At 45.5% G+C, this 14,363-nt stretch overlaps 6 protein-coding genes across 6 annotated transcripts; all 6 read right to left on the bottom strand.

Annotated features, from left to right (window-relative positions):
- Positions 1 to 514: 514 nt before the first annotated feature.
- Positions 515 to 2,380, bottom strand: F4813DRAFT_368965 (uncharacterized protein). The gene is made up of 2 exons (XM_049244385.1): positions 1,309 to 2,380; positions 515 to 1,255 (listed from the first exon to the last, which is right to left on the bottom strand). The coding sequence occupies exons 1-2, from the start codon at positions 1,754 to 1,756 to the stop codon at positions 738 to 740; spliced, it is 966 nt and encodes a 321-aa protein (XP_049096918.1). The 5' UTR covers positions 1,757 to 2,380; the 3' UTR covers positions 515 to 737.
- A 627-nt stretch (positions 2,381 to 3,007) lies between these two features.
- Positions 3,008 to 5,381, bottom strand: F4813DRAFT_192514 (amino acid transporter). The gene is made up of 3 exons (XM_049239447.1): positions 4,587 to 5,381; positions 3,563 to 4,521; positions 3,008 to 3,503 (listed from the first exon to the last, which is right to left on the bottom strand). The coding sequence occupies exons 1-3, from the start codon at positions 4,771 to 4,773 to the stop codon at positions 3,054 to 3,056; spliced, it is 1,596 nt and encodes a 531-aa protein (XP_049096917.1). The 5' UTR covers positions 4,774 to 5,381; the 3' UTR covers positions 3,008 to 3,053.
- F4813DRAFT_192513 (uncharacterized protein) lies at positions 5,382 to 6,993 on the bottom strand. The gene has a single exon (XM_049239446.1). The coding sequence runs from the start codon at positions 6,777 to 6,779 to the stop codon at positions 5,991 to 5,993; it is 789 nt and encodes a 262-aa protein (XP_049096916.1). The 5' UTR covers positions 6,780 to 6,993; the 3' UTR covers positions 5,382 to 5,990.
- Positions 6,994 to 7,395: 402 nt separating this feature from the next.
- F4813DRAFT_382366 (uncharacterized protein) lies at positions 7,396 to 8,758 on the bottom strand (the record flags this gene model as incomplete). The annotated part of the gene is made up of 6 exons (XM_049245794.1): positions 7,396 to 7,457; positions 7,509 to 7,900; positions 7,953 to 8,051; positions 8,148 to 8,221; positions 8,280 to 8,528; positions 8,594 to 8,758. The coding sequence occupies 6 exons, from the start codon at positions 8,756 to 8,758 to the stop codon at positions 7,396 to 7,398; spliced, it is 1,041 nt and encodes a 346-aa protein (XP_049096915.1).
- Positions 8,759 to 9,144: 386 nt separating this feature from the next.
- F4813DRAFT_192479 (HET-domain-containing protein) lies at positions 9,145 to 11,506 on the bottom strand. The gene is made up of 3 exons (XM_049239445.1): positions 11,040 to 11,506; positions 10,261 to 10,959; positions 9,145 to 10,202 (listed from the first exon to the last, which is right to left on the bottom strand). Exons 1-3 carry the CDS (start codon positions 11,308 to 11,310, stop codon positions 9,334 to 9,336), a joined length of 1,839 nt encoding a protein of 612 aa, XP_049096914.1. The 5' UTR covers positions 11,311 to 11,506; the 3' UTR covers positions 9,145 to 9,333.
- Positions 11,507 to 11,673: 167 nt separating this feature from the next.
- On the bottom strand, positions 11,674 to 13,619 carry F4813DRAFT_368955 (uncharacterized protein). The gene has a single exon (XM_049244384.1). The coding sequence runs from the start codon at positions 13,293 to 13,295 to the stop codon at positions 12,015 to 12,017; it is 1,281 nt and encodes a 426-aa protein (XP_049096913.1). The 5' UTR covers positions 13,296 to 13,619; the 3' UTR covers positions 11,674 to 12,014.
- Between the last annotated feature and the right edge of the window lie 744 nt (positions 13,620 to 14,363).

Here is a 14,363-nt window from a genome sequence, read left to right as displayed (position 1 = left end):
TACTATCAACGTATTTTATGAGGTACCTACTACATATTAGGGGAGGAAAGTGCGAACGACCTCCAAAAATAGGTTGGGGTTTAGGTAAAACAAACCAGATCTCGAGCACGCCGCTTTTAGCCGGTTTTTATGTTACACAAACACCTAATATATAAGACATCTTACCTAACCTAACCTATAAAACAGGTACATGTATCTCTAATATAAATCTCGGTTTCTTGCACGGGCACGTTCTAAACGGATAGCCAAATTCTCTTATTATTATTAATACAAATGACTATCGGTATCAATTATACCAACCACACCACACTTTAAGCAGCCCACAAGTTGCGACCCGCGCAGCTACTATAATTCGTATTATATATCTATTATGTATTTTTTTATATTTATTATATAGTTATTATATATCTATTATATATCTATTATATATCTATTATATATCTATTATATATCTATTATATATCTATTATATATCTATTATATATCTATTATATCAGATGCTATTGGATTGACTATGTATTACGTAATAATATGAAAGGGAATGCAAATAACGATCGTGTTCTGATTGGTTGTTCTAAGGTAAGAGAGGAGGGGTTCCCCCGAGTGGGGAAAGATATCTATTGTACAAATGCGTGGGCTGTGCGTGGGCGGTGTGTATGGGCATAACCCTGGTCATGTGACGAGATCACGTGACCGTTATCCCAACAGATGCAATGTTGCATCCTAGGTTCTAAAGACTATATGGCGTCAGAAGAAGAACTGTTTCCCCTCCAGTCAACCACAGTCTCTACCGTGATAACTCCGAGCGGGACTTCATCGACCCCATCATCCCCAGTCTTTCTCTCCACGGCACGATATTCGGCGGCATACCCTTGAGACCAAGGACCAAATGTTTCTCGATTAACTTCCCTGCTATGTCCGTGGCTATTTACTTCAACACTATCGAAATCGTCTTCGATATTCCTAAATGGTCTTATAGAACTGCGCGATATTCTAAAGCCCTGGCTTTTGTTACCCTTTCCCGTTTTGCCCCTATGCATCGATGAGCCGCCTATGCTCCGAAGTGCACGTATGGCAACTGGAATTCTATCCCTCTCGACATTACCGTAGTCACGATCTAGGGATCTGCGAATCCACGTGAAAGGATGCATTCTAAGCGAGCCATTAAATAGCGGTCCAAGCATAGGGAGGCAGCCGCAAATAATCGCCAGGTCGGGCTCTAAGGCGGTCCATAAGGTTGGATTGGCATATGCCACTGTGCCTATTAGCTCCACTCAAAATGCGAATATTGAGAGACATGGTTATTACAAGTAAACTCTGCAGTTGTTCCCTGGGCCAGCCGGATCTGGTATCTCAATCGGATCCCACTTGCAGCAACTACACCTGTTCCAAGTAAGAAAATGGCAGACAATGCGGCACGTTGGCCACGCGTGAGGTGTAAGTTCATGATCTCGTAGGTAGGTAGGCATAAAATTGCGACGTTCGTGACAATATTAGGAATCATAATCCCCGCAAAGAATGCGGAAGTTCCAATACAATGGCCGATTATGTCAGGGTCGAATATCTTCTTGACAGGAGTGCACTGAAAGGTTTCGACAGGAACATAAGCAGCCCACCATACTATAGTAATAGAGCCCAAGACAAGATGCCCTATGTTCATTAGCCGTACCGGGAAGATATTCCTGTACATCGTCAGGATGCTGAGCTTGGTAGTTAGGATAGTCGTCGCATAGATCCATTGGCTAGCGAAAATCATGTTAGGCAAAGTAGTTAGCCCAATTAAACATATATCTTCAGAATCTCAGTGTAATACAAGCAGGCTCACCTTAGAGGCTATATTTCCTTGAGGTTCGTCCCAGCTAATTGATCTTCTCACCCCGCCAAGCTTGACGAGCAGAACAACATGAGCATACTGCGCCCACGAAAGTACCTAGAACAATATTCGAAACTCAGTTTCATCGGCATCTTACTTAAGAAGAGGTACACAGACTGGAGAGATATATTAATTATTTAGCGAGACGAGCCCAATGACTTACAAGAGAAACTACACTTAGCCAGTCATCAATCCCGATATTAGAAGTACGGCGTATTCTCATAACAATACGAAGACCAACGGTAAAGGTTACAATCACTGAGATCGGGGTCAATATGCGAAGTAGATATGGACCACGATCTACTTTGAGCGACGAAGGTGAATCTGAACCTGATGACATATCGGCCAGTCTCCTAGCCTAGAGATTCTGCTAAGAAATGGATAGGGGTAGAATAGCTATCATTTCAAGGTAACTAGCGGAAAAGGAGAACTTAAATATTCGGAATCTTAGGGATGTATCTTAGCCATAGATGCAGGTTAACATTCCATAGAGTACCTAACGTTCCCGAACGCCCACGCCGAGTTACACGGGGCAGCATCTCATCTATCTATAAATTTAAGGTGTAGGCAATATCATGTGTCGCCCTCGCCGTTTTCACATATGGCTGTATTTTTAGGAGGCTACGCTACTCTTGATTAGCTTCCTTCTAACACAAGTACGGGAGATCGACAAGAAAAAAAAACCAAGTGTGTACCTAATGTAGGTAGGTATGCCAGCAAGTAACCGCCTGTGTAACCACACTCGGCTGCGGATGAGAGACAGCTTGACCGCCACATCGTTCGATATAAAAGTTGTAATTGTAGATTGCGCGAATATAGCTCTAGAAATCTTGGCGTGGCAGCGAGTTCGGTAGCTTGCGCCATGTCTTAAATATTGCGCCCAGCTCGTGTTTGCTTCGGATCCGAGACACCAGTGACTGTTCGCTTTCGCATCGGGCTCGGACAATTAAAGGGGGTGGTGATATGTGGTGCAGGGCGCGGCTTCAAAATGACCAGCACGTAACCCAATGTATAAAAAATATCAAGAACGGGATCATGCATGAATATAGACCATCATGTAGGTCGCTAAGAAATTGTCTCTACTTATAGATATAGGTGTATTCCTGTACTGGCGGGCGCGAGGATACGATAGCTACCGCTAATACCATTAGGATGGCGCTCGAAATATTTACTGCTGCAACTACCTCGTCTTGATCTTCCGATACCGCACCACCTCCTTGCCGTCGTCCTCGACAATTCTATGAGCTTCGATCCTATATCCACCGATCGCCGGCCAGATCTTAGACCAACATGTCCAGTATATTCCACCCAGAAGCAAAACGCCAACTCCGACGACAGGGAATACAAAATAGGGGTAGCCGTCAGCATTCCAGTCTCCAGACGGCGGGACGAAGGGGACAATAGCGAGAAAGATGTTGGCCAAGAGATAGATGACGCTGATCGGTAAATAAGTATTCCAAGGCGATGTCCAATTCTCCGACTTGTTGTAATGGAGATAGATGAGGCCGGCAGTGACAAAGCCGTTAATCCAAGCACCAGGGTAGGTATATAAGTTGACGACAAAGTTGTAGGCGGGGCCTGCGGGAGGAGCGACGAGAATGATCACTGTGACAAGCCAATGAAGAAAAAGCTAGATATATATCAAGTTAGTCGTATAATTCATGGGAAATTTTGAAGAAAAGCACTCACAGCAGCAGCTGGCGCATCAAACGGCTTGATAGACGCCCAGAACTTTCCATACGGTAGAAGCGCCTCTTTTCCAAATTCCTGGTTGAGTCGAGCGTGGGCAAAACTCACGGCCAGCACGTTACCCAGGTTGCTCAGTGCGACAAAAGCAGGGAGAGCCCGTGCGGCAGCACTATCACCGAAAACGTTGCGAAAGAATAGGCCAGCCACTAACACCTCAGAAGTAGCGAGGTCGTCCTTCGTTATCGCTGCGAAGTAGGCCACGTTGGCCAGAACATACAGGATAGTGACACCGCCGATGGCGATGGGCGCTGCAATCGCGAGGGTCTTGCGCGGATTCTTCAGCTCTCCAAGCACGTAGTTGGCGTTCTCCCAACCCTTGTAACTGTAGATAATCTGCAATAGTGCTGTCGCGTATCCATATGCGCCCTGGCCACCGTAATGCTCCGTTACCTCGATGGCGAACGCGTTCTTGAAGTTACCGGGCGGCGGGATGAGAAGTCGACCGGAGATGGCGGCGAAGCCTGAAAATACGATGAAGACCACGATGACCACCTTGAATATTCCCAAGAGGTTCACAAGCCTTAACCCCCATTTAGGAAAAATCGAATGGAGCGCGACGGCGAACGTAATACACGCGATCGCGATGCCACGGGCCGTCCAACCATCTCCTTCTGTGCTTCCGGCGGCAGCTAAGACATACCGGCCGAATGCGAGGGAGTTTCCGGACGAAAATCCTAAAAGGATCATCTGTGATGCTAAAACACATGAAGCCAGGTAGCGCGGGTGGCGGTAGACACGTTCGAGATAATTCTTCTCGCCGCCGGAGAGCGGAATAGCTAAACCGAATTCAAGGAATACGCTCAGACCGCAGAATGTCAATATACCACCAACAACCCATACTATTAATGATATACCAACCGACCCAGTTGCTGCGAAGATGGCTGAGGGGGTGGAGAAAACTTGGAATAACTGGTCAGTCTATTCGCAACGCTTATGAAGTTGTTGGATTAATCACTTCACTTACTTCCTGTTCCGATCATCTTATTCAAAATCAGAAACACCGCTCCGGTAACACCAATCTTCCGTGAGTCGGAATAAGCGAACTGTTGAATTCCATCGTTAGTCGAGGAGGCATACTCCTCGTCCGTAGGAGCATTCAGCTCCCGCGTGTCAAGGTCTGAACCTTTCCCGGCCTCTGTTTCTGATGGCATCTCGGCTTTGATTCTTAGTATGACAGTCGCAAAAGAACGGAACTGAGAAAATGGCACGCGTTCCACAAGAACCTAACAGGAATACGTCTCCTTTTTAACTCGGGGCCGGTCGTATGTTGCACATGTTGTCAAGGTTAAGACAGCACAAGACCAGACAAGACAAGACAATACAGCAAGACAATTCAAGCAAGCGGCACAGACTATTAGGTTACGTTCTAGAGCCTCTTGGGTTCTGGGAGGATCCAGGACCAAGAGATGAGCATTTGGCGTATAAGTAAATACGCAGGGGCAGCTGAGAATCCGTGAGATTCATGAGGTTCTTATGGATGCTTGGCAGATCGCACGCCATCGCACGCAAACGAAACCTTGTGATCTTCGGGGTCCCAAGCAACAGTTTTTATTAGATTTCCCGTCACCTCGGCGCATGGCAATGTAACATTGCTTTCGAGCTCAACCTTAAACCACAGGAAACCAACATTTCGAAAACCTACTAACCAATCACACAACCAAACCTTTACGATCAACATGGAAGGTGGTTTACTTCCAAGAGTCAATGCATGCCGAGACATCTTCTTGACGTAATTCGGTCTATCCGATCTCATCATCTATTCCAACTAACAGCTGAAAAGAGTCACCGTCTGTTTTCTCTTAGCTTACCATGACAGATCACGCGCGAGCCTGTCGCCTGCAGTCGACTTGCGGCCCGGTCCTATTCCTGGTCTCTTCTATGCAAAAGTTCTTTTCAGCCCCATGCTACTGGCCGGGCCGACTGACGGGTACTCGACTCGACCTCGATGTCTAATAAGAGTCTTTAAGTTGAATATGCCTGGCCATAAAAAGGAAAGTTACCTGCATCTAATACGAGCTCACGTTCGAATTCGCTTCCTTGCTTACATGTAATGGAAATCGGCAACTGGCGCTATTCGTCGTCAAACTCTTCAATCAGAGTGTTTTCCACGGCCTCAGAAATGTAGGTGTAGCATATATATCTGTGGCAAATGATATATCGTAGGAGACCAAAGAAAAGCAACAGAGGCCATATCCCCAATTAACGAACCTGTCATCATGGTTACCCCCCCTCCGCATTCTATTCTTATCCAGCACAGCTACGGAATTCCTATTTTTCGATCTACTAGTTTACTAACCAGTTCAAGCAGTATTCGGCATGATCACAGACCCTTATTGAGCTCGTCATCCCATCGTCGTTGGCTACACCTTCATCCAACTAGATCGTCAAGTTTATCTATCCCCAATAAAATAATTGCCTCGTGATTATCAGATAAACCGACTGCAAACTTTATACCACCAAATTCGCCTATCTGCTCTTCGCTTATATCATCTGGAAGAATGAAGTACATCGGTGCCGGCGGTGCTAATCTTCTAGGTACGGAATCTTCGCAGTCTATAACCACGGGATCGAATCTACAGTATCGACATTCTAAACGCGGCTCGGCGTCAGAGGTGCTATGGGGCTTAGATATGTCGATGTCCTCTTGCTTATTTCCCCGAAGCGTGTCGAATGCATGCTTTATCCGGCCTTCTAGTTGTGTCTTGTAAACTGGCCAGGGAAGATGAAGTCGGAGTTGCTCTCGACGAGTATCGAGTGTGTTAGGTGTCCCATCGGCCTTACTGTTCCGTGAAGGACTGCTCTGTCTGCTTGCTGATACCCCGGGCTGATCTTTTAAACTCTTCTCTCGAGCTCGTCTTGAAGGCTGGACTCGCGTTGGTGCCGTGGGCCACTTGCTGGCCTTCTTAGTTTTCAGTGTGTTCGTTTCAACTTGAAGCTTGAAGCATTCGTTTTCCCATAAGTGATATAAAGAACACTCTTTTAAAAAATGGAGTTTGCAGTATGCTTGATACAGAGGCGGAGGCCAAAACCACGACGGATCCCGCATCCAGTCATTAGCTAGTGAGCCTACTCTTGCACTACTATCTGGCTCGATCGTTACAACTTTACGGCTGCGTATATCTTCGACGTCGCCAATGTCAATTCGCGTCATAGACATTACTTTGTTGAATGTTTTATGATTAAATAATAAACTAATAACGTGTGAACCGGATTATGAAATAGCCTTATTGCGAATTAGTGGCAAAGCTCTTGAAAACCTCAACTAACAAGTCCCAATGGAAAAGTTGAGCTTACTTTAAATTTAAATTTCTTTGTTATACATTGTTTAGAGTAAATAATGTGTTGTTACTATTACTGGTAGATCATGAAACACAATGGGTGATATTTCCGGAAGCATCTTTGAAAAGTTTGTCTCAGCTTATAACAAAGACCAATTACAGCAGATTTCGTGTCTCTTCGAAGCACAATCATGGTTTGCTCCTAAGATGATACATCATATAGTATTGAATATGATATTATCATCTAGTTTAAGTCAAACCATCTCATCAGCTTGAGTCTTAGAGTGAAATACAGCACCTACAGTCTTAACATCACTATAACCACAAACCCATATAGTGCACGTGTCTCGCGGTGTTATAGATTCTTCTAGGTTAGGTTATATCCCTAAGAGTAATATGTTGAAAAGGGGCTCAACATATTACTCTTCGGGATATCACATCTTGTTCATTGTACTACCTGACCCCTATTTTCCTTCTACCGTTGTCTAGGATGATCTAATAAATAGGCTTCCCACTAGCATCGGTGACTGGCATGCCACCGGGAAGCTCCGTGAGCCCTAATATTCTTCTGTTAGCAACGAACTTTTCTTACCAGTTGAAATACTTACACCCGTCAATATCTTCATCTACTACTGGCTTTACTGAACATTTATTCCCCTCTTTGATCTCTTGGTATTGCAGCTCCGGGCATTTGAATCCATTGCAGTTCGTATCCATCGCGATTTGCAGCGCGTTACCCTTCCAACCGAACATGTAATCACCATGATTGCCGAAGCCCGTGGCATCGCCGTAACTCCATACGAACGGCTGCGAGCCGTCCTCAGGCCACTCGGACTTGTCGTTAAAAGGAGTCGTGTCCCAAACGATTTCGTAAAAGAGTTGGGGGATCTTGACGGGGTGCGTCGAGGGACACGGACCCCCTTCTTCGAATGTACCACTTTCAGGATACGAAACGTGGCTGGCGTGATCGGGAGAGTCTAAGTTGACGCCATCCCAGCAACTAGGTAACTCATCAGTTAACTCACCATCCAAAGTAGCGATCTTTCACTTACGTCGGAAACCGTAGGTTTGCCATGATACCCGCAGGGCACGGCTCTTTTGGCATGCCATGAGTCTCATTTGTCCTCGTCATAGGATCTTGAAGGCAGGTGCTGTAAAAGCAATGTAAGCGTTTTTTCATAAGATCTCGTAGTGAACGTGGGTTGATTTGCATGTGTTAAGACTAAACATGTGTGTAAAAGACTTACTACGTGAGCTGACGGTATTTCATCGCCTCTTCTTCGGTGCGTATCGCAGGGTTACCAGTAATCATCCGGAATCCCTTATAAAAATAAGCCACGATATAGACACCAAGTATAAGGCCAGTTGGTATAACTTACAGGTTTGAATGCCGTAACAGTTGTGTTCTGGTAACTTGGTATGTAGTAGATCGTCATACCGCCACCGTTCGACTCTTCAAAGTAAACATTGCCCTTTTGCGGAACACGCTTATACGTCCCATTTCGTGCGCGGAAAAACATAACGGCAGTCCAATAATTGGAAAAGTCCTCGGCAAAGGTGCAGGTCGTGCAAGTAGCTGTGCTGGGGATATCCATAGTCTTTGGATCCATCGACGGGTTGAAGGCATTCTACAGATTTCAATTGGTCAGATTGGGCTCCTATAACTTAAGTTATATCAAGTATGCGTACGTACTCCACCGATAACCTGATGAAGATGTGGAGATCCGACAACGCCGGGGTTGACTAAGGGGTCGAGTCGTTCAACGACGAGTTGGGAACACGAAAAGCGAAGTAGAGCAGAGGCACCTGGCAAAATAGTGCCAGCGCCCACAAGCATGGAACTCCAGTGCGGTAGCATCTTGAACTGCTGAAGTATAGGTAGAGACTCCCTCGGGTGAGGACCAAAGTTGAATATGATTATTTTTTGACTATAATTGGTTGCCAGTTACTGGTAGATATATAGAGATCAAGTAAGCTTTGAGTGAGCTTTGGGAGCAAGGAGGTATATATTGGAAATCTGTTCTATCAATAGTAGAGTTCCACCGTCCTGAAGTGCCGCTCTGAAGTCACCGTTTAATATATCATTATTCTAACCTAGCCATATTGCCGGCCGGCCGGATGTTCTGCCCACCAATCAACATCGTCCAGTTTCGCGTACGATAGTACCAAGTCCAAATTTACATGATAAGGTCGCTATAGAACAATCACACGCACCGACTGGATGGATTTGAACGATATGGTTGTCTAGGCTATGCCTGGTGACGAATAGCTGGTCCACGGGAATGGATCTGATGTTGGTTTTCTCTGTATATTTGCTCTACGTATTTCAAACCTCTCGCTATTATATGGGAACCTCACTCAAAGTCTTGCCTATCCTTTACGCCAAAGAGTTCCACTATCCTTTTTTTTCGGTTAGAATTACTGCTCAAGCTATCATACTAATTGAATAACCGTAGGCTTCTGTTCGTTTAATCTAGGCGGAACCCTATTTATCCTACCTAACCTCCGATATATAGACTCCGCCTCTTCAACAAGACGAAGGACGAGTCCTGGGCCCTTTGTACCACAAAGAATATAAACATCCATTGGGCTTTCAGCTCCACATGTTAATTCCGAGGTTACGTCGACATACCAATCCTCCTCTCGAGTTTCTGCGACTTGAACGAACCGCCGAGGGTCGAGTATGCCGAGTTTTCCCGTTATATAATCGGATGGAACCCAGGCACGAGCCTGGTATAATAACCCTCGAATAGTTATATTTTTAGCACAGACCTCTGCAAGAGGCCTGGACACTTCTGGAATATACGAGATATGAAGTATTTCGATACCCTCAACGGCTGCTTTAGACGCGTCAAATGACCCGGACACCGATATCCATGACCACGATGGAACCTCTTTATCGGTATTTCGTTTAGCAATGACCTTATGGCTCTGGACAAACAACCAATTGACTCCCCAAAATAGGTAGGAAAGTAAACTTGTCTCCCATAAACCATTTACATACCGACCAAGACCCCTTTCGTAGAAGAGCTGTGCTATTCCGGCCAAAGCAGGCAATCTGTCCGTATCGTATGTTACATCCTTTAGTAGATACGCTTCTATTATATTTCCCCACAGCAGGCGTAATTCCTTTGACGAGCTTTTGAGAAGCTGGGAGTCAAACCTAGCCTTTAGGTCACTGGAGGAGACAATCTCGCGTATGTTCTCGTTATACGTCCCGCAGTTACACGACCGCTTAGATAGGCATACCCAAAGTATCTCCCACTGCGTAAACGATAATACGCGTGGGGATAGGAGATACTCTACTCTCATTGTTACTCATGATATTTTCTAATAAAAAGATTTATGCAATTAACCTACCTTGGAAACACCAAGATCGTTCGAGTAGGGGCGCCCTCCTTGATGGATCTAGGCCGTAAGGGGTGCTGAAAAAGTACGGTGTATGCTCCAACGTTGGACGCACATTCACAATAACGGGCTGTCCTGCTTCAGTGCAGCGCTTAGCGGTATGTCGAGCATCCAGTATATCGTGCCGATAGAATAAGCCACCATTACTATCAGCTGATGCCGTTGCCGCGATAGTCACATACGAATTGCCGTACACGTCTGCCATGCGCGATGCTTCATTCTTCCAGTCTTCAAGACTGTCCTGTATAATACAAAGGGAATCGATCCAAAGATAACGGCATTGGAGCTTTCGAGTAACGAATATTGCATCCTGGAAAGTTCTCGGTAACGACTCGACTGATATTCCGTCTTTCTTCTCGTTCAGTGTCTCGGTCGTTGTTATGGAGGAGACAGCCCCTCCCCAACAATGGCTCAGAGCTATGTAAGGGCCTTTATCGGTATCAATTGGCTCGTATACAAAGACAAAATCGGGATCCCGTAAGACATCTAGTACTCTAGTGGGAAGATAGGTGTTCAGGCGACTCCTACAGATATCATGCTTTTCGTTGCAATAGTCAATCCACCCTTTCATTTGATCAAGGTATTTCTCGGATGCAGTATTTGGTTCAAGATCGCTGGCCGGTTTGAAAATACCAGATAGCGGATCGTGTGCTATCATTGTTTAGCCAATATATACTTTACTAAGTCCACTTGATACGTTGCCCGATATCCAGGCAGCTGAATATACATACCGTCCTTAGTATAGTAATGAAGGCCTACCCATTTTTCGCTTTCGGGTAATTTATACTGAAGGCGGAATAGGTCTTCTTCCTGATGTAATACCATCCAATGAATTGTTTCCAGGCTCGCCAGGCAGAACGCCTGGAGGCCTTCCCAAAGGATCGAGCATAGCTGACAGGTGGGCGCTGAACTCTCCAGCTCATGACCCCTGCCACCGGTTATGAATCCCCCAGAAAGTCCCGGTAATGGCTCTAGGTTGCGGCATGTAGTACATGAATCCATTTTCGACGCGTCGTAGTTGATGTTTTATGATCGTATGGATGGGTTCAGCTAGAAATAATTATTGATTCCTATCAGCGCCGCAGTGTGAAACCCGAGGCATCCAGGTTGTGTAGCCCCCAAGAGGCCCGCATCGCGTAGTATTCCCGGTAGGGAAAGTTATTGCCGATTTATTGACCTGTAATATTTTACCTTGACCATGATACTTTTTGTATCAGATCACCAGCTCATCCGATATCTACTTGGCCAATACTATGATGACATTTATCCGTCTAAAGAAATTTACCCGAGGTCGTTAGGTATACAAATAAACTTAATAAGAGATGTTAATACTACTAATAGTTAATAGAAGTCTAATGAATTTTCCTTGTTTTTAGCTAGGTTACTTTCTTCAATAGACGTTCAATGAGAATCAAAAACCACCTACCCCTGAAGAGAAATCAGCGCAACCAATCAAACAAAACAGAAACCGAAATGTTGAATCCTATCCGCGAGAGTCTACAATATTATATTTATATTAACTTCCACTCGATTACTGGATTGTCGCATATTCTAACCTCGATTTTTAAACTATTAAAATGTGGGTGAATATTCTAACTCCCTTAAAGAACAAACTCAAGGAACGATCATAAAACGGTATAAGATCATAATAATTTGTGACCATTTAATCCTTACAACCCAGCCTATATACCCAGGTAGACCTAAATCTAGACACTTGCGCCTGTGATCTGCAACTGGTAGTCCAAGCCCCGACTCACATCGCTACTGAGTGCGAAAGGATCATAGAGATAAAGCGTGTTCGGCGTGTTCGCAATCACGAAAGTAGCCTCCTCCCCGCTGGCCAAATTTGCTTGCACCTTGTTGTCTACTACGCTGATGTACCTAACAGCTTTATTGGAACCTCTTACCGCCAGAGTGGCTGTATATGGTGCCGTAGCAGTCACAGTGATGCTGATCGATGATCCAGTCGCCTTCAAGGGGATGATGTTAGAGCCCATATAACGCGGCTGCCGAGCTGCTTTAACTCGATATCTCCCGTTGCCCTGGGAGTCCAAATTCGCGTAATTGAACTCTTTCCTCTGCCTCTCGAATAGAGCCTTAGCCTTTTCGTGTCCGATATCGACATACGCCATTCTGGCCCAGTAGCGACCGACAATTGTCTGAATCTTAATAGGCGATGCGAGCTGGTCCAAAACGTGCAGAGGGGTCTCATTGCTGTTCCTCTTGTATTTTCTCCATACATTCGGGAAATTCGCCATCCCCAGGCCCGCATAGTTGTCTGGGTTGTTCGTAACGTAAGTTAGGAATGGCCATGATTCGTAATAGTTCCCGGTGTTGCTTGACCCATCCACGATTACTTGGAAAGAATCGCTTATAACTTTCTGAAGATTCATGATAGTGTCGCCACTCGGTTGACTATAGCGCGCCCTTGAGTCCGCACAGACCGGGGAGGTTATAAACGTGTCGGCGACGAAGTTAGCGACCGGCTCCCACCATGCTCCAGTCCGACCCTGGTCAACCCAGTATCTCTCAGCATATGTGAGACCATGCCCGAACTCGTGAACTGTAACCGAAGGCGTATTCATCCATTCCGTGACGACATTTAGGAAGCTTAGGCCAGTGGCACTGTCCGTCCCAGTATTGGCAGCAGTATTAGGTCCTAAATCATTAACGTTGTAGACATTCATCTTGTACCAGGGGCCATTATCATTGTCTTGATTGAATGAGAGACCCGGCGACCTCCATCCTTGGCTAGTTACGAAACAGTCGTAGGCTGACTCGAGAGTCTGGAGTACAGAGTTCGCAATAGAGTCGCTTGCTGCATCATAGACGCGAAAATGCGGCGAGTCCTTGTATTTGCTTCCTCCGGGGCCGACCTTTGTGTTCGGTGTGAATTCAGCCGGAGGTGCAGCTTGCGCCCGCGTAGGAACAGCAATCGCCCCAGCAGCCCACCACAGGGGGAAAATGGTCAAGGTGAATCCTCTCATTGCTCTGAATATATAAGACCGTCTTAAACGCGATGCATGAGTAAGGCTTAAATGACTGGGAAAATTCCTAGAGCGACGATCATCGCCTTTATAGCCGGAAGCTCAGCTCATTATGGACTCTGGTAACGGAGTTGAGATGTAGTCTTTCCGAAATTGGATGCTTTTTTTTTATCACATTAAGCGGATAGCCTAAAATGGGTTGCAACCAAAGCAGACGACTTATCATATGGTGCTAGCGCACCTATCAGACAGACTCAGTTTGAATCAATAGAGCTCCTTTCATTGTAGTCGAGAACGAAGGTAATATATAGACCCTCTTATATGGTAGTAAAAGCAACGTCTTGGAACGTTGGTGGCTACGTGGGGAAGTGGGATATGTTATACGAGCGAACAGCCACCGTAAGTTCATAACTTCTCTTCATGTTTAGTTATGTCGAGATATATACCAGAGTATCATCTCTGTCACTACATACTACTGCTACTACTTGAAAGCTAATATAAGTGTTCTTCGCTATTCGGAAAAGATACTCAAATACAGGAGCTTGTTCGTTCCCACATATGCAATGATACGCATAGGGTTAGGACAGAAAATGCCAAGAGAGGTCGAGATCTACAGTTTTAGGCTAGGACTGATGGCAACCTGGTGGTCCCTTTTAATCTCTGGTCAGCGTTGTACGAATTGGACTCTACAAGACTCGAATCAGCTATAAGTATTTGCAGCATACTAAGTTGAGAATGCGATTGCTCAATACATCTTCTATTACCCTGGAAGAATTCCAGGGCTCGCCCCCTGAGTATGCGATATTATCCCATACTTGGCTAGACGGCGAAGTAACGCTACAGGACCTCACTCTGGACAAAGACCACACTAAGGCTGGCTGGGATAAGATTCTGAATTGCTGTCGAAAGTGCTTAAAGGAAGGATGGAAATATGTTTGGATCGATACTTGCTGCATCGACAAAACTAGCAGCACCGAGTTATCGGAAGCCATCAACTCCATGTTCGCGTGGTACCAACGCGCGGCCGTCTGCTATGCCTTCTTGAGTGATGTCTGTAGAGTCCGTAAA

This window comes from Daldinia decipiens (genome assembly GCF_022478715.1).
Source record: "Daldinia decipiens strain CBS 113046 unplaced genomic scaffold F4813scaffold_33, whole genome shotgun sequence".
In the NCBI taxonomy this organism is placed as follows: Eukaryota; Fungi; Ascomycota; class Sordariomycetes; order Xylariales; family Hypoxylaceae; genus Daldinia; species Daldinia decipiens.
The sequence above is the reverse complement of the archived record's forward strand: the minus strand, read 5'-3'. Positions and strand labels throughout refer to the sequence as shown.